At 43.5% G+C, this 22,038-nt stretch overlaps 1 protein-coding gene across 2 annotated transcripts in view; it reads left to right on the forward strand.

Moving 5' to 3' along the window:
* LOC115482553 overlaps positions 1-19,677 on the forward strand; it is an 88,777-nt gene extending 69,100 nt beyond the window's left edge. For both annotated transcript variants that reach the window (XM_030222430.1, XM_030222429.1), the window contains 5 exons: positions 665-693; positions 1,866-1,948; positions 8,991-9,089; positions 10,015-10,109; positions 18,286-19,677. In XM_030222430.1, coding sequence (XP_030078290.1) covers positions 665-693; positions 1,866-1,948; positions 8,991-9,089; positions 10,015-10,109; positions 18,286-18,465 — 486 coding nt within the window. In that variant the 3' untranslated portion in view covers positions 18,466-19,677. The remainder of the gene's footprint in view (positions 1-664; positions 694-1,865; positions 1,949-8,990; positions 9,090-10,014; positions 10,110-18,285) is intronic.
* The last annotated feature ends 2,361 nt before the right edge of the window (positions 19,678-22,038 follow it).

Consider the following 22,038-nt stretch of genomic DNA (forward strand, 5'->3'; position numbering starts at 1 on the left):
GGGAGAGGTGGTGACAGGGCCGGGAGGGCGATCCCGAACTTGGAGGGAGGGATTCGGACAAGACGCACCGGAGCACCTAGGTTTTAGAGGAGGGAAAAAGCAAATTTTTTTTTTCCTATTTCCCTCCTCTAAAACCTAGGTGCGTCTTATGGTCCGGTGCGTCTTATAGTCCGAAAAATACGATATGTAGTAAATTTAAGAAAGTGTGGGACAGGCACGTGGGATCCCTTAGGAAAAGGAGGAGCTAGTGGTTACCGAGGAAGGGCAGACTGGATGGGCCATATGGCCCTTACCTGCTGTCATGATTCTGTTTCTATGTTTCTATTTGCAAAGTGCATATGGCCAATGATAATAACCTGTCAATGATTAATGTTACCCTTAATCAACCATGAAGGTACACAAGCTCTAACAGCCCCAGCCCTACCAAGAAGATCCTGTACTGTAGTCTCCCATATGGTAATGTTCAGTAACTCACCTGTTCCAAAGTATTTGCTTTGCGTGAGGTATATGAAGGAAAAGGAGACCCCAAGAGATCATTTTAAACACAATGTCCCAATAGTAGTGAAACTCTCAGTAAATACATTTCTTACATCATAGCATATGGAATGGGGAGAAAACCTGGCATCACTCCTTTAACAGCCAACCTCCTCTTTGTTTCCTTTAGCTTTCCATGGATACAAATTCTGCTGGAAGGTAAGATAACGCAAGAAGTGTTTGGAGAGGCAGGGTTCTTTAAGTTAAAATAGTATGGAGCTCATTTCTGAAGCAGAAAAACATCCAAAAAGTGGCACAGAGCAGCAGATGGATGGGGGGAGGGCTTTGTCAAAATGTCCAAATAACTATTTTTTTTTTAAACAATTTTTAAAGACATGTTTCTATGCAGTTTATGTGCAGTACTACCAAATCACAAGGGGGTGAGTCAGGGGCATGTTAGGGGTAGGACTTGGGCGTTCCCAAAACTTGGATGTTTTTCTGCCATAATGGAGAAGGGGACCCAGGCCCATAACCCACTCTAACTGTTACTCTTGTGGTAGAAAGTGTGAGCTGTCGGAAACCTACTCTACCCACATATAGGTGACAACTACAGACATAAGGGCTATTGCAGTGGTGTACAGTTGGGTACAGTAGGTTTTTGGTGGGTTTTGGAGGGCTCACCATACAATATAATGGGGTAATGGTGAGATGTGTACGTGGGACCTTTTATGTGAAGTCCACTGGAGTGTCCCCTAGGATGCCCCATTGCTCTGCTGGGATGTCTGTGTGGCCAGTCTACTAAGAATGCTGGTCCCTGTTACATCCCAATGGCTTGTTTTTGTACATTTTTCCCTTGTTTTTTTTTTTGGTTTTTTTTTGGAAAATGGTCCAAGAATATAGACGCACTGTGCACACACAAAAAAAAATATGTATATACCACCTAGGTTTACAGTTTTCTTTTTTTCAGATACTGATACTGTCCCTAATGGGCTTACAATCTAATATTATATTGTACCTGGGGCAATGGAGGGCTAAGTGACTTGTCCAGGATCACACAGAGCTGCAGAGGGAATTGAACCTGGTACCCAAGGATCTCAACCCACTGCTGACTGTTAGGCAGTGGTGGGAATTGAACCCTGTTCCCCAGGTCCTCAACCCACTGCACTAACCATTAGGCCACAAAAACATCTAGCAAATGGCCATTTTCAAAACAAAAGGATAGACGTTTTTCTGATTCAAAAATCGCTATGTTTGCCACTTGATTTTTGGACATGTTCAGCAAAACGTACAAAATCAGATTTAGACATCATATTGAAAATGCCCCTCCACATCTTCCAGCAGATGGCATGTATTTAGAGCACACACTAATAAGTTTGATTTGTGTCTTGCAGCCTTGTTGTACCTCCACCTTCCCTGCATTCCCAAACTCCACCTCAAACAGGAAAACCTTCTCCGTCCTCTCCGGTTCCTGTAGGTAAGTGAGTCACCTGCTTCGAGTTACTTTCTTTCCTCCAATCCTTCTTACTGTGATCATTAGGGGTATGCAAAAGAAAGGAAAGGGAAGGGAAAGAGGATGGGATTTGATATATTGCCTTTTCTGTGGTTACAATCAAACTGGTTTACATATTATATACAGGTACCTATTTTGTACCTGGGGTAATGGAGAATTAAGCGACTTGCCCAGAGCCACAGGGCAAAAATTTAAGTTTTGTTTAGATTCCCATGTTGTTATAGGATTTTTCACTTTGTTTTTTGTTTTTTTCATTTCAGGGCAATTTCTTCAACAATATGCACTGTCTTGCAATAGTGCACTGTTTCAAAATAGTGCTTACTAATAGTTTATCCTATTGTTCAAATAGTGTGCACAGAAAAAAAAACAGAAATTTTGTTTAGGGCTAAAATGACACAAAACCACATGGGAAATGTTATTAATATTTCCCATGTCATTTCAAACAAATGCATATTACTAGTAACTATTTATTGTGCTTCTTATTCAAAGGCACTTGATAACATTAATCCAAAATGGTGCTGTTTCCATTCTTATCAAACCTCATTGGCATAAGCATGCTTTAATTCTAATGTACTTAGTAGAGTCATGAAATGGACATAGAGCTCTACATATGAATTGGAAAATGTGGTTAAAGATGAAACTGCTCTCATAATCATAGTGTGCTCCTTTTCCCTACTAACTGCAGTACCAATCTCATGGTTTTCTCTCACTTTCCCTTGACAAGACCAAGGACCTTCTGTTTCAGACCCAACTCTTTGGATTCCAGCACCATACAGTGGCGTACCGAGGGTGGGGCGGTGGGGGCAGTCCATCCCAGGTGCACACTGCAGGAGGGGTGCAGGGAGCAGCTGCCTAGCTGTCGGCTCCGCTGGTTCCTTGCTCCCTCTGCTGTTACTTCCTGTTCTGGGGCAGAGAGAGCAGGGAACCTACATGGCCGACAGCTGCGTGGCTGCTCCCAGCACCCCAGCAGGTAAGAAGAATGCACCTGGGGGGGAAGGGGCTTGGAAGTCATGCACCGGGGGGGACAGTGATGCGCTGTGGGGATGCTGCACCTGGGGGATGTCATGCTGCACCCATGGGGGGCACTGCACTTGGAGGGGGGTCATGCTACACCCAGGGGGGATGGACGACGCTGCACCTGGGGAGGGGAGGGGAGGTGCGCAGCGGCAAACCGCTCCGGGTGGCAGCCAACCAAGAAAGGCCACTGGCACCATATCAACACTGACTTGAATGTGCATGTTTTCAAGTAACTGGCTCCTTTCATTTTCATCAACATTACTCACTTCACAATGACCCCATGATTCTCTGGAGTAGGGTTACCATATGGCTCCAGAAAAAGGAGGACGGATTGAGCCAGCCGGGTTTTACTTCCATTGCTTTCAATGGAAGTAATTGAGCCAGCCGGGTTTTACTTCCATTGCTTTCAATGGAAAGCAATGGAAGTAAAACCCGGCTGGGGTATATCTCTTCTGATTATACTACTTGTATAACTGAATGTAAACTTCATTTAAAAATGAACTGTCAGGAAGAGAGGAAGAAGGGTTGCTTGCTTGTTTGTATGTTAGGTTTGTAGAATATGATTATGTAGGCTTTTTGTAAACCACTTAGTTAATTAGGTGGTATATAAGATTTTTAAAATAAATAAACTATCTGAAATGCCGCTGCAGGAGGGAAAGAAGCTACATACTGGGAAGGGCTGCCCAGTTGACTGGGCCTGTCACTCCCCCAGTGATGTCAGCAAAGTATCAAATGGGGACTTTTTATTGTACACACTCAAATTTTTCTTAGTCTTCTGGAATAGCCATTGTAATCACAGCGCACAGTGTTATATTATATAACACACTCCATATGTTACTCATATTTCACATGATCATCTGTATATCCAGTTCAGTTCAACATTTTCTTCTCCTTCAAGTGTTTATTCTTACTTTGTACATAAAGCACGTTTCACATTAGCATGATTTTTTTGTCTTTTACTATGTCTTGAGACATGTTTTTATTATTTATTTATTATTTCTTACTTTTCTAAATTTTTTATCCCATTGTACTTTTTATGACTTTTCATTTTACCTTTTTATATAGGAGTTGCTGAGCTATGAGTAGACAGAGAGGGAGAGGAGATACTGGAAATGATGGAACCATGAGGGGGAGGTCACGGAAATGAGTAAGAGAATAGAGAGTTGCACGGGGACAGAAATCCAACCCGCCCCCGCCCGTCCCTGTTGGAATCTAACCCGTAGGGAATCTAACCCGTCCCCGCCCATCGCCATGGGGAGTCTAACCCATCCCTGCCCGTCCCCGCAAGAATTTAACCTGTCCCTACCCAGTCCCATAAGAATTTAATGGCACATAAAAAATATAATTCCTGTTGGCTCTCTCAGTCTCTTTCTGGATTTGAGCCGCAGCACTGCAGGCAAGGAAGGAACAGAAGTTGGAACACTCTGGTGCGCACATGTAACACTTCTCCGATTCACTGGCACTGTGTGCTAAGAGATTGCCACATGAATGCGCCAGTAGGTCAGGTGACATCTGACGCTCGTGGCTGTGTCAGAGCTGAGGTCTGCGCATCAGCCCAGGAGCAGAGAGGATTAATAGTAGCATAGTAAATGACAGCAGATAAAAACCAGAATGGTCCATCCAGTCTGTCCAATAGTCACAATCATTATCAATTTATGATTAAATCAACAAAGAATGTGATATTATATACTTGATCATGGTCTTTCTGTGGCATTTCAGGGACATAGACCATAGAAGTCCACCTGGCCCTATCCTTATGTTCCAACTGCTGGAGTTGCCCTTGAAGCCCACTACAGCCTATTCATCTTCTCATTTGTGGAACACAGACCGTAAAAGTCTGTCCAGCACTGTCCTCATGTCCCAGCCACTAAAGTTGCTGTCTAAGCCCTTTCCAGCCCATTCTAAACCAGATTGCCATATATGAGACACAAACTGTACAGGTCTCCCGATATCGGCCCTAGTTCATCACAGCCAGAGTCGCCATCTAAGTGTCACTCGACACATCCACGCACAAGGAGTGGCCTAGTGGTTAGGGTGGTGGACTTTGGTCCTAAGGAACTGAGTTTGATTCCCACTTTAGGCACAGGCAGCTCCTTGTGACTCTGGGCAAGTCACTTAACCCTCCATTGCCCCAGGTACAAGTGGGAAAGCACGGGGTACAAATGTAAATAAGTTTAGGTTTTTTATAACTTCCATTTTCTAGTTAGAGTTCCTCAGTGTTCATCCCATACCTTTTTGAATGTCATCACCATTTGTATCTCTACCGCCTCCTTAATGGAGACTTTCTACATCTGTGATGTTAAAGCAAGGAGGAGGAGGAGACAGCACTCAAAGAACTTGGTGCTCGCTAGGTGAGAGTCTAGCGCAAGTGCAGCATAAGCTTCCACAGGAACCCCACAGGAACTGCTTCCATCCCCACAGGAACCCCGCAGGAACTGCTTCCGTCCCCACGGGAACCCTGCAGGAACTGCTTCCGTCCCCACGGGAACCCTGCAGGAACTGCTTCCATTCCCACAGAATCCCCGCAGAACTGTGGAACCCTCGGGATTCCCGCAAACCCCATTCCCATGCAGGTCTCTATAAGAGAAGGACAGTAGAAATGCAGAAATGGGGAATAGATGAAAGATGGAAGGGAATAGAAAGCTGGAGAAGGAGTGAGATGGGAAATGGGAGAGTTAGGAAGTGAGACAGGATGAAAAGTTGATAGCTGAAAAGTAAACAGGAGGAGAAGGGTGATAAAGAAGGTGAAATTTGAGTGGAGAGAGAGGCAGAAAAACAAAAAGGGAAGAAAGAGCTAAATGGGAAAGATCAATATGCCAGATACAGGTGTAGTGAGGGAATGGAACAAGACAGGAGGAGACAGGAGAGAGAGAAAAAGACAAATGGATAGCAGGCACCGGAAAAGGAATTAGCAGAAGACAGGAAAACAGAAAAGAGAAACTTGGAACAACATGATGAAACAATAAAGTATCCAGACAACAAAGACAGAATGTGCATCACAGATATCTCTGTATTGTGTTCAGTACAAAAGGAAATATGTTTCTGTTTTTATTTCTCCAGTGTAGCAGTACTTGCCAAATTTAACCCAATTCAATTTTTATTTTCATGCTTCTATTTCTAATTTGTGATCCCTTGTCCTGTATTTGGTGAGGGTCTGTCTGTGTTTTGTGTGTGCAAAAGTCATTTAAAGTTGTTTTATGTGTGATAGTAATGGCTGGAGGGGAGATTAGGGGGGGCAGGGAGGATAATGGAAGGGTCCCTCCTTAATTTCTGCCCTAGGCCCTAGCATGTCTAAAACAAGCCCTGGAAAAATAATTGCTTATGTTTTACTTTGATGGGGATAGTGCAGGGTTGAAACAGGAGATCTGGAATAGAAAGGGTTAGATTGTGGGAGTCTGTTTATGGCCCTTATTTGCTATACTGATTATTGATTTGTATCTTTCGTTTCTTCTCATGATTGGGCTTGTGGATTATATTGCATATTATTTTTTGTTTTGGTGTTCTTATATTCTTTTTGGCATGTATGTTTTCAAAATTCGAATAAAAATTCTGTCTAGGTGCTTAATTATATATTTGAGCAAAGATGGTGTATAACTGCACCTCTGCTAGACCTTTCTGTACTAGAATGTCTGCCTATCTCCATCATCTCTTCAGTTCCCTGACTGCTTCTATTATCTGCACTCCCTGAACAGATTAGAGCTGGTTATCTTGCCTTAAAGAAAAAGGTTATAATAACAAAGGTCATCAGACAGTTATTTATCTATATAGGCTCACAGAGGCCAGTAAAATCAGTCCGAGTTCCAAGTCTGATCTGCTCAGCTGGAAGTAGATCTACATGTCCATGGCTGCATTTTACATTTCTACTCTTTTTCTTTCTATTTTTTTTTCATAGCCTGGCAGTTTCTTTCTGCTCCTTTGGGCTTCCAGCTCAGTCATTTCCAAGGCTAGGATGGATCTGCTACTATGAATCTTGGTTTGCAATTACCTGTGGATATATTTTCACCTCCCATCTTACTTAGCCCGGTGAGGGGAAGGGCCAGGTTAACATTATATTGAATCCTGGGAAGATTATGCCTATGATTTATAAGGTCACCAGAATATGACATCAAAAATTATGCACCCAACCTATCTTGCATGAGGTAGTCACATAGGACACGAGTATGGTCAGGAGCAGGAAATTAAAGTAACCCCTTGAGGAGGAGGTTTCCCTGAGCTGAAGGAGAGCATCCACACACTAGGAGCCATCAGGATAACACCATCTTATATTGTGCCTGCATACCACCTGCTTGTGGATGGCAAACCAAGTACTGCAAACATTTTGCCCATTCTCATACCCATAGGCTACAGTCAATCATTGGGATACCTGACTCGTACAAGTACTGACTCCAGACCAAGCAGTTACATATTTTAGGAAATAATGATAAACTCAGGCAAGATTAAAGCATATCACACAGGGACCCCTGCTAGAGAAAATGAGGCGTGGGAAATAATGGGTGTGACGCGCTGAGTAACCCTAGTAGCGCTTTAGAAATGTTAAGTAGTAGTAGTAGTAGGAAGGAGGACATAGAAAGGGTTATGGAGGCCAAAGAGGAGAATTTGCCTGAGGGGGGGAGTGATGGAGTACAGAAGGGATATATTTGCTGGGGGGGTTTGTAGTTTGAGGGTTGAGCTTGCTGGGAGGATGCCAGAGGCAATCAAGATCAAGGACAGTTTGCTGAGGAGGAGTGCAGGGATGATTAAGGTTAAGGAGGGGGGGAGGTCACTGGAAGATGGAGATCGATTGAGGGTAAAAAGAATAGATTACTTTGTGACATGCATATATTTATACCTCCGAAACACTACTAGAAAAATCTCACTCTTTAGCCTTCATTCTCACTTTCAGGCATTAAATGTTTGGGATGGGGCACCATTAGTGTCTCTGACTCTGAGGGCAGGAAGCTGTCAAGTTTGAGAGCATAAATACTGGCTCACTGGATCACACTGTTAATCTGTATTATTTCTGTCTGTCACCGAAAGATGGCCATAGAGAGATCGCTCTGGGCAGCAACTACAAGACTAAGGACCATCAAACCCACTTTGTTCTTAGACTCTCCCCCTATGGTGGCTGCTTAGGCAAAACTTATGTCACTGTCATTCAGTAGCTCAAGGGTCATGACTCAAGTAGTTTCCAACTCAAGACCAGCCATGACAAGACCATTGTTTCTGTGAGAACACGTCTAATGTTGACCCCCACATCTGGCCACTAGGTGTCATCATTGAGCAATGACTGGAACTCCTTCCCACTAGGGCCTATGAAAACTGCCTCTGGTGTTTCCTTGGTTTGCCCTAGAGCAGAGTCCTGGCCCAGGAATCAAACCTAAGTCATGGTGTTCTTTGAGAAATTGAGATAGACTTCAGTATTTTATTTTAAATCTACCACAAAGCCGTGAAACATGCCAATCCCAGATACAAGTTTCTTCCCCATCGCTTACTATGACTCAAGCAGGTTATTTAACTTCTCTGCTCAAAGGCAAATTTATTGTATCCTCGTAACTTAGCCTATACATCACAATAAGCAGAGAGTGCTATAGAAAGATATATTATTACTGATTTTTTGCAAATTAGAATAAATGTTTTAAACTGCAGTAAGACCCATCTAATATTTGATCCAAGAATTGAATACATTAAAATAGTTTTTAAATGTTTTTAAAGGGGTTTCTTCTGCTTCATGTCTTTTATTTCCTTTATTGTTGAATCACAGATTAGATTACAAAGAACAGCTGATTTGAGTGGATGAAGAACAAAGTGAGACAGGGAGAAGAAAACCAACCCACATTCTAAACAAATCTGTTATTTTTCATATAGTATTTTAACTTTAAAGTATTTTTGTATGCAGCAACTGATTTCCTCTCAAATTGGGCTAAAGGAAAATGTGACTGAGGGCAGCCTTTAATCTCTCTCTCCCTAAAAACCTTCAATATATTAATACTCTATTTAATACTCATTGCAGTACTGGGCGGCACATTAAGGACCAGAGAAGTGAGTGGAAAAACTGCTGAAAGTGTTACACTGGACCTACTACGGGAGATAATGCAATCTGCAGACTCAAGTAAGCCTTTTCATCCTAAAACAAGTGCTACATATATACAAGCATTTCTGTCTGGGCAAGATCACTGAAATAAGCATCTGATACAATGAAAGTTTTGTTATTGCCAAATAGCTAGTTTACAACTGCACTTTAGTGGAACAATGGTGACATCCTGTGGTTATGTTAGTTTCTCACACACACACATAAAGTCAGTGCAGAAATGCTCTGACAGTCCACACATCTAGATGGTGTTTAACTTATGCATATGAGTGATAATTTGTAAACATGCATTGGGATTGAATGCAAGGTAGTATAGGAATCAAACGCATTATAAAGCCATCCTTTGTTTTGAAAACCAGGACTTAATTTATAAACAGAAAGGAAGTGGAACTATGGAGCTTGGGGAAGGGGCAAGTGGAGCAACATAAGAAAATAGACTGGATTAGGGAGCCCCAGTGACTGTTTTAGTCTCTGCTCCTGGCTCACCCCTCTCCATCTCTTCCTTGCAGGCTGCTTAGAAGGGAGAAGCTAAAGGGGAGCACCCCTGTTGCTCTGAAGTCTGAAAAAAAGTGGCAGAACTGTTTTCTATTTCCAGGCCATTCACCCAGAAAATAAGCCCTGAAAATAGATTATTCAATATGTCCTACCTGATGAATGCAGAACCAAATTTGTAATCGCACCTCAATTTATCACCCACAGTGCAGTTATTTATTTATGGATTTTTTGTGTGTGTTAGGGTGCTAAAATTCCTTAATTGAGTTTATAGTTATTCTTTGTATGACCAAAGCTAAACCTTCAATTGATTTCTTTAAAAAAGATGCCAAGTTAAATGAAGACACATAACATAATGAGTGAGCTCCAATCGGCCAGAATCGGAGCAAATTGTACTCAGGTTGAAATCTATAGGCTCAGATTTAAGGTGATTCATTTTTTTGTTTTCCACTAGTGGTTAATGGGAAAAGTGATGCAGAACGAGATTCTCTAAATACCATGACCAGAGACCATCTTCACACCTATAGACGGGATGTCAGAAATGCAGAAGTATCATTTTTATTTTTAATATTTTCCACTTTTATTCCTCACTATCTTGTCTGCTCACCTTATTAAAATCAGGCAACCATCAGCTACTCAACTCTTACACAGGGCAATAAGAAACTTGTCTAGTGTTCTGTTTACATTCTTGTCATATTTTCAGACTTGATTTGAACCAGGGGTGGATTGACCATTCAGACAACCGGGCAGTGCCCAAGGGCCCAGAGGCTCTAGAGGGCCTAGAGGCTCTGCCTGGTTGCCCGCCACCACCACACATTACAGCCCTCCCTGGTCCTACCTTGAAGGCCCTGGTGGTCTAGTGGCCTCTGTTGGGGCAGAAAATAATCCCATTCTTTCTCGCCCACTGCTGCTACTCTGGTGGCATCAACGCTGCCATGTTTTAAAAATGGCTGCAAAGACATCTTGCGGCAGTCTCGCAAGGCTGCCAAGACCCGCAAGACTACCGGTCTCAGCAGCCATTTTGAAAGCATGGCATCACTGGGCACAGTAGCGATAGCAGGCAGGAAAGAATGGAGTTCTTTTCTGCCTACCAAGTGGCTTCCTGAGCCTGTACGTCAAGCTCCATCTCTGGCCATCTTCAAATCTAAGCTAAAAGCCCACCTTTTTGATGCTGCTTTTAACTGTTTGTCTGTCCTAATTAGATTGTAAGCTCTGTCGAGCAGGAACTGTCTCTTCATGTTCAACTGTACAGCGCTGCGTACGTCTAGTAGCACTATAGAAATGTGTGAAGATGAAGCTCCCACCTCAGGATACCAGGTCCCTCTTCACTCAGGGTGAGCTGGTTCTCGGTATGCAGATTTTATGCAAATTAGTCTACTACCCCTTTCTACTCAGGGTGACCTGGTTCTCAAAAAGGCAAACATAGTCAGGTCTCATCAACAGGATTTTTCTCATACAAATCTTTATTCCAGCCCCCTGGGGCACACTTCTTCCAGCTTAAAACACTTTTACAAGCTTAAACAGTTCTTCCAGCTTAAACATTTCTTCCTACTCAGTTCAATCTTCCAGCTTAAGCACCTGGACACACAGTCCTTCCTTGTAACATGGATACCCAGTCCCCTTGTAATCTGGACACACAATCCTTCCTTGTAACACACAGTTCTTATACCTGACGCTCTAGGGCCTTCTTACCCCAGCCAGCTTCCTTGCTTTGCACACAGTTCACCACCAGTCCAAAGGGCTCAGCCAGTACTTCTCATGGGGATCCTCCTGCCTCAGCTACCAGCTCTCTTCTGCAGCGGCTAGCTCTCCTTCTTTCCCTCACCACTCAGGTGGGGTATTAAGTGGTCAATGGCCAAACAGGACCCAGCCCATAACCTGCTGCACCTGTTTCCATCTCCAGGACTCTCCTCGGTCCTAGTGACCTCCTGCTATACACCCCTTACTGGCTCCCTTTAGTGACTCACCCAGCCCTTCTCCCTGGACATTTTAGGGGAACAGCGCCCTCTAGGGGCCTAACCAGGGTAGGATAGCCTCTTCCTTATCATAAATGATAAGTAGTAGTAGCAGAGCCCTTCAAGGTAGGAGACCGGGGAGGGACCACTTGCTCAAGGTGTGTGAAAGGGGGTGTCAACTGCGGTAGTGGGGAAGCTGTAGAGTGCGGGGGGCAGTGCAGCGGCAGGTAGTGGCCTACCCAGGGGCCCCGACCACTATCAGTCCACCCCTGATTTGAACTCATTTCTATACGTTGTACAAGCTGTTATTTAACAGACGGCATGATCTCACACACAGTCCCCTCAAGTGGGCTCTACTGAATGTCACATTAACTCTATTGCTAGCAGTATGTTTTTGTCTATGTTTATTGCTGATTTAATATGCCACCCTTCTGATGTCACCAAACAGAGTCATTTACAAAATTAAAACAAGATATTCAAAAGAAAGGAGCTATAAATACTGACAGAAAAGGTAAGGAACAGGAGGAAACAGAAAAGACAGTGCAATGTCTCCTGTTCTCAATGTTCCAGGGCACTCCCAAAAGCTTGAGAAGACAAATGAGCTTTCAACAAAGCCCTGAACTTCAAATATGACTGGTTCTGCACAAAGGGCAACAGGAGGAGTATTGCAGAGTGTGGGTGCTATGAAGAAAAAGGCCAAACGTTGTGTAGATTCAAGCCAAGCAGGGTAGACGGATGGAATGGAAAGGCGTTTTTTTGTAGTTGAACAAGGTAGACAGTTGGGCATATAGGGAACAGTCATGGCTGCAGATAAGGTGGAGCACTCGTGAAAAGGGCTTTATATGCAAGGGTAAAAATCTTATGTTGCATCCTGTAATAAACAGGTGACCAATGATGCTGGGAAAGCAAAGCGGTAATGTGATCAGTACAGCCATGCATGAGTCAACAATCTAATGGCAGCATTTGTATTGACTGAAGTCTTTTCAGAAGATAATTAGGCAGGCCAATGTAGACAGAATTACAACAATCAAGGTGGGATGTGACAAGAGTATAGAGGAGTGTTGCACAGGATGTCATCTAAGAAATTCTGGACTGATCTAACATGGCGCAAGGCCAAAAAACAAAACCTAGTAACTTCTGAAATTTGCACATGGAAGCTAAGCTCAACATCGAGAATGACTCTCCAATATTTAAAGGATTCTACCAAAGTCAGAGGTACCCCTCTAAGCGGCCCTTTTACTAAGCCACGGTAAAAAGTGGCCTGCACTAATTTTGGCGCATGAAATTGGTGCACACTGGGCTATTTTTTAGCGTGATGGGAAAAATCCTTTTTTTTAATGGGGCAGTAAATGGCCATGTGCTAATATTAAAATTAGCACACGTCTATTTACTGCCTGAGCCCTTATTGCCACCTATTTAAAAGGTGGCAAGGGCTCACGCACTACTCGTGCAGCAATCAGACAGCGCACAGCAATGTGGCTGCACTGCCGATTAGCGCCGGGAACTCCCCCTGTGGTAGAAACAGAACATGCCAACTTTGGAACTACTGCCAGGTCCCCACACTACCCTGGTGGTAGGATCAATTTGGTGTGCACTTAATATAAGTGAGGTAACAAGGGAAGGGTGTAGGGGACAACCAGTAATCCATGCAGCAACACTTTCAGCAGTACAACACCCTTCCAAGCCATCTTGCTAGAAGTGCTGCAGCTTTCACTAAATATTGATAGCAGTTACTTACCTGTAGAGGGTGTTCTCAAGAGCAAGCAGGACATAAATCCTCAATCATGGGTGATTTCACCAATGAAGACCTGTGTGAGAAGCACAACTCCAGCTACTTTTTCTGGAGATTTTTGAGCAGGTTCACCACACATGCACACCCTTTCCAGACTGCCACATGATACTTCACCAGTCCATTAGAAACATAAATGAATACAACTCCTAGGGGAAGTAGGTGGGTTCGAGGATTTATGTCTTACTGTCCTTGGAGAACACCTGCTATAGGTAAATTACTTAATTTTCTCTGAGTACAAGCAGGACTAATAAATCCTCATTAATCAGACTCCCTAGCTACAAGCTGCCAATTGGAAAAAAAGGGAAATAATAGAAAAACAATGGAATTGTAACTGGAAAACATTTTTATAATTTTTGGTGGCAACAAGTCTTATTTATAATGCAGTTGAATGTTGGTGGGTAAGGTGCATTGTGTGTGTACACAAGTGTCAGCCTTCTCGGTGACTGATCCGCTAAGTTGGAATATCTGTGTAGAGATAGGGTACAGTTTAAAAAATTATTTAAAACAGTGCTTTTTGTGGAGGCCTTCTTTTGAGGGAGGTTAATTTATGCTTTTTTCCCCTGAATTCTGCAATGATGTTTACAAGGTGTAGGATGTGGGCATTTTTGGGTATACTGTTGTGATGATTGTGTTGATATAATTATGTATGTTTTGTTGTAAACTGCTTAGGTTTAAGCAGTGTATACATTTTAAAATAATTCTACTCTCTTTTTATTAACTTAAAAGGCAGCCTGGAGCTAAAAGTGAAGGACCTATGGGGGTGGAGTTGGATTCTAAACCCCAAATAGATTCTGGAGGACTCTCTGGCCAAACCTACTGTCGCATTGGGAATCCTTCTCTAGGCAATAATGTAATGTGAATATATGGACAGAAGTCCACGTCAAAGCCCTACAGATCTCTTCTATGGAGACTGACCTCATGGGCTACAGCTGCAGCCATAGTTCTAACATTATGAGCCATGACATGGCTACTAGAATAGTCAATAGGCTTTCTCATAGCGTATGCCTTAAAGATCTTAAAATGTATACTTTGGAAGAAAGTTGACAGAGGGGTGACACGATAGAGACATTTAAATACCTCCTTGGCATAAATGCACAGGAGATCGTTTAACTGAAAGGAAACTCTGGAAAGAGGGGGCATAGGATGAAGGTGAAAGGCGACAGTCTCAGGAGTAATCTAAGGAAATGCTTCTTCACAGAAAGGGTGGTGGATGTGTGGAATGTCCTCATGGTGAAGGTGATGGAGACAAAGTCTGTATCTGAATTCAAGCAATCATGAGAAAAGCACATAGGAGTGCTTAGAGAGAGAGACAGAGATAGGTGATGGCATGGATGGGCAGCCGGATAGGCCATATGGTGCCTAAAAAAATCTGTGCTGAAAAATACCCATGTAAACAGTATTCTATAAGCCGCGCGTAAAGTTCAGCATGGTTTATAGAATATACACTTAAGCAGAGAGCCACACGTAAATTTAGACAGTCATTTGTACCAATGAAAATGTGGTACAAATGCCCATGCCTAAATTTACATGCAGAGCACCATTATTCTGTAATTACTCATGTATCTCAAAGCCATGCCCCTGTTCCACCCCAAAAAAGCCAATGACCCATTTCCGCATTCCCTTTTTTGGACCGTACGTAAATTTTAGGTGCAGATCCCATGCCTAACTTTACACGTGCTGGCCCAATTAAATCTAATTAGTGCCAATAATTGCTTGTTAATTAGCTCATTGTTCTATTAAATTGCACAAGCAAATTGGGAACATGCCTAAATTTGCATGCACAATTTTTGGCAACCTTTATAGAATCAGGGGGATTGTCTTTATCTGCCATCATTTTCTATGTTTCTATGACATTATCCTCTAGAATCAGCGCAGCCAGGTAATAAATTAAGGAAATGCAGCCTGTTAACCAATTAGAAAGTGTGTGTTTGCCAATGGCAGCCCACATCCTGTCTGGGTCAAAAGGAAAAAAAGCTGGATGGACTTTTTATGGCTTTACTATACCTCAAATAAAACACCAAGGCTCTCTTTCAGTCCAAAGTGTGCAGTGCACTTTCAGCATATTCTATTCACCTTTGTGGGCATGAGGTTTTAGAAAAAAATGTTGGAAGGATTATTGACTGGTTAAGATGGAATTTTGATAATACCTTTAGAAGGAACTTCGGAGGGGGGTGCAGAATCATTCTAGTGTTGAAAAATGTAGTGTAAGGTGAATCAGTCACTAGGTCCTAGAGCTCACTGATCCTGTGAGCTGAAGTAACCACCTCCAAAAATAAGACCTTCCAGGTCAGGTACTTCAAATGGCTGGTATCTAGTGGCTCAAATGGAGCTTTCATCAGGAGTAGGCATAACACTGAGCTCCCATGAATTAGACATGTTTACTTATAAACCATCATTATCCAAGGCAGGTATACAAGAAAATCAAACATATAAATGGCAAGTGACCAACTCACCTGCAAATGCGCAGTAGAGACTTTCCTCTCTGTCCCGCCCTCGCGTCGAGACGTGATGACATCAGAGGGCGGAACAGAGAGGGAAACGGAGTCGGACTGTCGGCCGCTGCCGCTGGAGCCTGGAAACGAACATCGCGCACACCAACCTCCACCCTCCCCCGCCGCCGCTCCCACCCCCCTCTGTATCGGGCCCCCTGCACTGACCTGACAGCGCCTCTCACAGCGCTTCCACACGGAGGTGAGAAGCGCTGTCAGGTCAGTGCAGGGGGCCCAGCACGGAGGGGGGCGGGAGCGGCAGCGAGGAGGGTAGCTGGAAATCTCACCCGTTTTAACGGGCTTAACGGCTAGTATACATAATAAAAACAATCAAAACAAACAACTATACAGGTCTCCATAAATAGTTCAAAACAAACAGTCATCAAGTAGGCACAAAAAATGTTAGGCAGAACAGAGAGTCTTTCAAGTTCTTCTTAAAATAGGTAAACTGTGGGTTGTTCTTTAAGCACAGAGGCAGTCGGAGACTTAACAGGATGCTTCAATAGAAGCAAGACCCACATAAAGCAAACTAAAAGCTGAACAGAGATGGGTTGACGTGCACAATGATGATAAGCTCCAGTTGAACTAAGATGAACTCTAACAGAGTTGGTCTTGAGACCCGCCTCTGACACATGTCGAAAGTATTCGAACATTTTGTGTGTGGCACAAGAAAATGGTTTATGACCATGTCCTTACTCCAAATGGCAAACCTCTTCCATTTAAAACCAAGAATGAGTATCCATAATGGATATGGTCCTACTGCACTGGGAACACCTTTTGAAGTTACTGTGGTCTTCTTTTTGGGACATATTGACCAGAAAAAAATAGCTGCAGCAAAGTTAAATGACTTGATGGTGACAAATGTTCCCCATCTAGCTCAAGGCCTATAGTAAGCCTAAACAAGGTAACACAGAAAGAAGTAAACATTGGAGCCGACTCTGTGGGTGCTAGAGCACCCCCACTATTGAGAAAATTCCTTGTATGTGTCCAGGGAGGGGTCAGTTCCATTGGGCTTAGCACCCCCAATAATTTTGAAAAGTTGGCTCCTATGGAAGTAAATATACAGATTGAATGCTGAAGAGACTGCACACAAAAAGGGTCTGCTCAGCTTTGCAGAAAACATAAGACTGAGGAAGTCCCACATGGCAGCAGCAGCAGCAGACAGGAAAGAGCATGCATGCCTGGTAAACGTGCTCAAAAGCTTACAGAAAAAGTAGCTGGAGTAGTGCTTCGCATGCCAGGCTTCATCAGTGACATTACCCATGAGTGAGGTTTTATTAGTCCTGCTTGTCCACAGAGAATATGTAGCACTTCTAATCTACCCCCAGTCAAAAGTTGAAGGTACCAACTGACTTTTATGCTTCCTTTGTATTAGTAATAGCACATTTCATTGCATTGTGCTCATTCTCACTACTGTACTCAGCTTTTCTCACTAGTGGGGAAATATGCAGAATATGTCTCAGGGTGATTCTTTTCAACCACTCTGTGCATGTAGCCATGTTGTCTCTGTGCCTTTGACTTAGAAGGGAGGGGAATTTTTGTTCAGGGGTGGGGGTGGAGTGTCAGAAAAGTGGTTAGTTTTGAGAGATCAGGGTAGTTTTTATGGTAGATGTAGGAGGATATTTTGGGAGGGTACTGGAGATGCTATATTTCACTCAGGATCAGTAAAATGCCTTTTTGTTTAGGGGGGGACAGGCTTTTCCCTCAACCCCACCCCTAACCCTGCTCCTCTATTTTCACCTTTCCCTGCATATGCCCGTTTCTCCCACTCCCACCCCAATATCTGCCCTTCTCTTTCTTCTACTAGAGCCCTTGTGTCAGCCCCCAGCTCACATCTCCCACGAGTCCCCTTGTCAGGCCCTAACCCCCATCTCCAGGCCTTGTATTAGATCCCTTTTCCACCCCCCCCTCCCTCCCCAGTCCCTGTGTTATCTGTAAGCCCCCTTCTCCCAGCCCTAGCTAGAATAAAACCCCTTTTGTCATCCCCAGCTTCACATCAACCACCAGCCCCCTTCCCCCAGATTCAGCCCCTACATCAGACTCTTCTCCAAGCCCAGCCTTCTTCCCCCAGCTATGTCCTTGTTTCTGCATGTGATTTAAAGCAGTTTGGTGTTGGGGACTAACAACTGGAGTTTGTGTTTTTGCTGCCACTGCTTATGTTTCTGGAAGCCCCTCTTCCTCTCCCCATCTAACATGTCTTTTCACCATTCTCTCCTCCTCTCATGTCAAATTTGATCCCATTATGTTAAATGTTTAGAATTATTTGGGCTCCAGACACTCAAACCCTTATGTATGATTGTTTTCAACTTCCGCTGGGTTGAAAGAATAAAAGTAGGCATAACTTGAGTTTCATGAAAGGTGTCACCATCACCATTTTTCCTGAGAAAACCTCTAGGTGGGGGAAACAAAAAGACAAAAAAAACATTTATTTAGTTTGCAGTCGCAACAGTTTTTCCTTTTATTGAAAGGGTCACTTTAATTTTTTGCAGATTGAAACATTTGGCCATGAGATTACCTCAAGAGAAATTCAGAACATTCCAGAGCCAACAAAAACGGAACTGAACAAGAGATTATCTGTTGCAATCAGAAGAGGAACAGAGGCTCGTTACAAAGCCCAGTTTACATCAGGGAGACTATTAGAAGTTGTTACATATGCAGGCACACCGTAACTAGGGCAAGGGAAGTACCACTAAAATGGAAAGCGTTGTGCTGAAGTATTTCCTCATAATTTATTCATTTTACTTCTAGATGGATAGTTGTTGAGCCAATCTTATACTTTTAGGAACTACATACTAAGTCAGTCCATAGGTCCACTGAGACCAGTATCTTGTTTCCAACAGTGATACTGTTCCAGAGTTTAATTGCTTTGAGTGAAAAATAACCTCCAATTTGTTTTAAATGTGCTACTTAGTAATTTCTTATGAGTGACTCCCCCCCCCCCCCCCACACCCTGTACTTTTTCAAGAATAAACAAGAAAGGATTGTAGAACTTAGTTTAAAGGTCGAGGCCCTGTCCCAAGGACCCCTTCTTAATATGAAGCTGGGCAGCCCCTCTTCTGAGATGGCAGTTTACAGAGAGGAGCAAATTTAAAGGATGCAATCATATTTTAGGTTTACCTTCGAATTTTCTTCTGGCACAAAGATTCTTTTTTTGGGGTTGGCAGACAGCCTACTAGGGTGGAGCGAGGCAGCCTGCATTTTATTTTAAACCTTCCCCTCCGAGGATCAGGCCTGGTTCCTGCTCCTCGGAGGTGATGCAGACTCCCATCCACCCCCTTTTTTCTTTCATACATCTAGTTGCTGGTTTTTACATGTTCACTGTTCTTGGTTGTCATAGCTGCCAGCACACCTGAGCTAATTGCTGTTGTAGAACCTTAATTTTACTAAGTTGTTAAGATTAAAGTATATATTTTTAGGTCATTTGACTTGGTGGTGCGGCACCAATCCTGCACTACCGCCGTCTCACTGCGGGAGCCAGTGGTAGTGCCACCCCCACTGTGAGCCATTTCTGGCATGCCCAAAAAAATTTTTTTCCGCCAGGGGCTTATCCGGCAGAAATTGGGCAGCGCTGCCAGGTTAGGACTGGAACACCTACCGCTTCCTAGATAGGAGGCCGTAAGGGCTCCCCCAGGAATTGGCCTCACTGCGGTAAAAGGGGCCATGGCACGTGACAAATTCACACACCGAGGACAACACAGGACCCCTAATCCCTAGCTGATCGTGGCTAGGCCTGGATGAGTTTCACTCTTTGAATGCTAACTACCTAGATGGAGAGGGTGGGTAGATATTCAGTTGGACAAATACATAACTGCTATATGTAATTTATTTCAGCTTAGGGTGTGGAATCTTTATACATTTGGATCTTGTAATGTTACATTAAACAAAACTGTGGCCGTTCATTAATTTGGTTCTGTTTTTGCTATTTGATTGTATTCTATGTTAAGTTAATGTTACTTAAGGTCAATATGGGGGGGGGGGGGGGGGGGGGGAAGAAAAGTAGAAATGAGGTCTTACCTGATAATTTTCTTTCCATTAGTTCTTCACACTATTCCAGGACAAGTGGTAGTTATGTCCATTGACCAGCAGGTGGAGATAGAAAATCCAGAATTTAGCACTAGTACCTAGCCACGTGCTAGCTGCCCAGTTCCTCAGTATTGTACATAAGCCAGCAGAAAACCAACCTAATGCATGAATACCAGCCAACCAACAAACAAGGCAAAAAAAAACCCCAAAAAACCAACACAGGATCCAGAACAGTGAGCAGAGCAGTCAGAAGCAAAATAGGCCGAAAACACCGGGAGGGCTCCTGGAATAGTGTGAAGAACTAATGGAAAGAAAATTATCAGGTAAGACCTAATTTCTCCTTCTATTACGTTCTATCCCACTATTCCAGGACAAGTAGGATGTTCAAAAGCAATCCCTACGAGGGTGGGACATCGGCCTTGCTGCTCTTAAGACCGCCGCCCAAAAGGACACATCTGACCACACAGCAACATTCACCCTATAATGCTTGCTGAAAGACTGCAACGACGACCACGTCACCACCTTGCAAATGTCTACCGGAGAAGACAAAGACGTCTCTGCCCACGACATCACCACACGCCTAGTCGAGTGGGCCTTCAAACCCAAAGGCAAAGCCTTCCCTGCCAGGCGGACAACACCGCCTCCTTCAACCAGCAGGCAGTGGATGCTTTGGAGGCCATTAGGCCCAACTTCTGTTTACCAAACAAAACAATCTATCCGAGTGACGAAACTCGTTAGTCACCTCCAGATACCGGGCAAGAACTCTTTGAACATCCAGAAGCTGCAAGGACGCACACCGGCTCCCTACGTCCTGCCGACGAAAGGAAGGCAGCTCTACCAACTGATTAAGATGAAATTCCGAGACCACCTTGGGCAGAAAAGACGGCACTGTTCGTAGAGACACCCCTCCCCCTTCCGAAAAACGAAGAAAGGGGTCCCTGCAAGAGATCGCCTGGAGCTCAGAAACGCTATGGGCCAAAGCAATAGTAAATGAACATTGTAAGTCAGATTTCCATACTGAACGCAGACCGATCGTTTCCTTTAAAGTTGATTGAATTAGAAATTAATAAAGTTGAGATGCCACATGCCCTTTTTGGTGAACGGTGATGATAAATTGATATATGGAAGGTTGGACAGTACATAATGAACTGGGATAACGGTTGGACACCATAAAGTGTTGTAACTGTATCCACCAATATTGTTGATTTAGACACAAACCAAATTGTGTTTGTAGCATTGAGAAAGATTTCAATTTATTATCAAGCAAGATCTGATCAAGGGACCAAATTCCTTTATTCATCCATTCCTTCCAAAGAATAGGTTTTTTATTTATTAAAATTGTTGGATTATTCCAGACCATTGAATAAATATTGAGATTATATGGAATGTCCATTAGTTTGTCTAACTGTAAAAGACAAATAAAGGAAGAAGAAATTATAGTATTATTTTGTAATTTTGTAAGGTATCTAATATACTGGAAGGTACATGTTGATTAAGACAAAATGGTTTCCAAAGGTCCTGCTCAATTTGTAACCAAATTGGAGTATATTCAGTGTCACTCGGTAACCATCGTGTTGCTTGTTGTAAAAAATTTCGGAAAAGAGACCCCTGCTTTGCCCTTCAAATTTTTAAGTGTGGTAAGCGCTATTTTCGGAGTTTTATTTGCCCATAAAAAGTGACTAAGGAGAGGAAGTGACGTCACGAACCTGAATGGCTGCTTAGGTCCATAGCTCCGCCACAACCTTCCTTCATTGAGCTAAAAATAGCGATCTTCTGCCGCAACATCGTGCTCGTTTATATCCAGCCAGAGAGCCTGAACAGAGAACAAACAGCTGACGGGGTTTTTTTGCCGGCTGGCGATAATGGCTGCGGCACGAAAGGAGAGTGATCGTCTCCCTGATAAGCAGACAGGCCGAGCGCTGCGGCGCCATGTGCTCTCTTCTGCACCTCCCTCGCAATCGGACTCGGACTCTGCATCTTCAGTGCTCGGAACGGGCAAAGTGGCTTTTAAGAGAGGGCTTTCTAAAGAACTAGCGAAGTTCCTCACGGAGATCCGTTCCGAGATTAAGGCCTCCAAGGAGGAAATCTTGGAAAAGATGGACGGGCTGAGCGTTGATCTTCGAGAGCTCGGCGGCCACGTGGAAGACCTTGAGGTGAGAGTAGATGAATCTGCGGAAAAACTGATTGAGACTGAGACGCGCCTTTCCAAAGCGCTAGCC

The sequence above is a fragment of the Microcaecilia unicolor genome, chromosome 13 (genome assembly GCF_901765095.1).
Source record: "Microcaecilia unicolor chromosome 13, aMicUni1.1, whole genome shotgun sequence".
Lineage (NCBI taxonomy): Eukaryota > Metazoa > Chordata > Amphibia > Gymnophiona > Siphonopidae > Microcaecilia > Microcaecilia unicolor.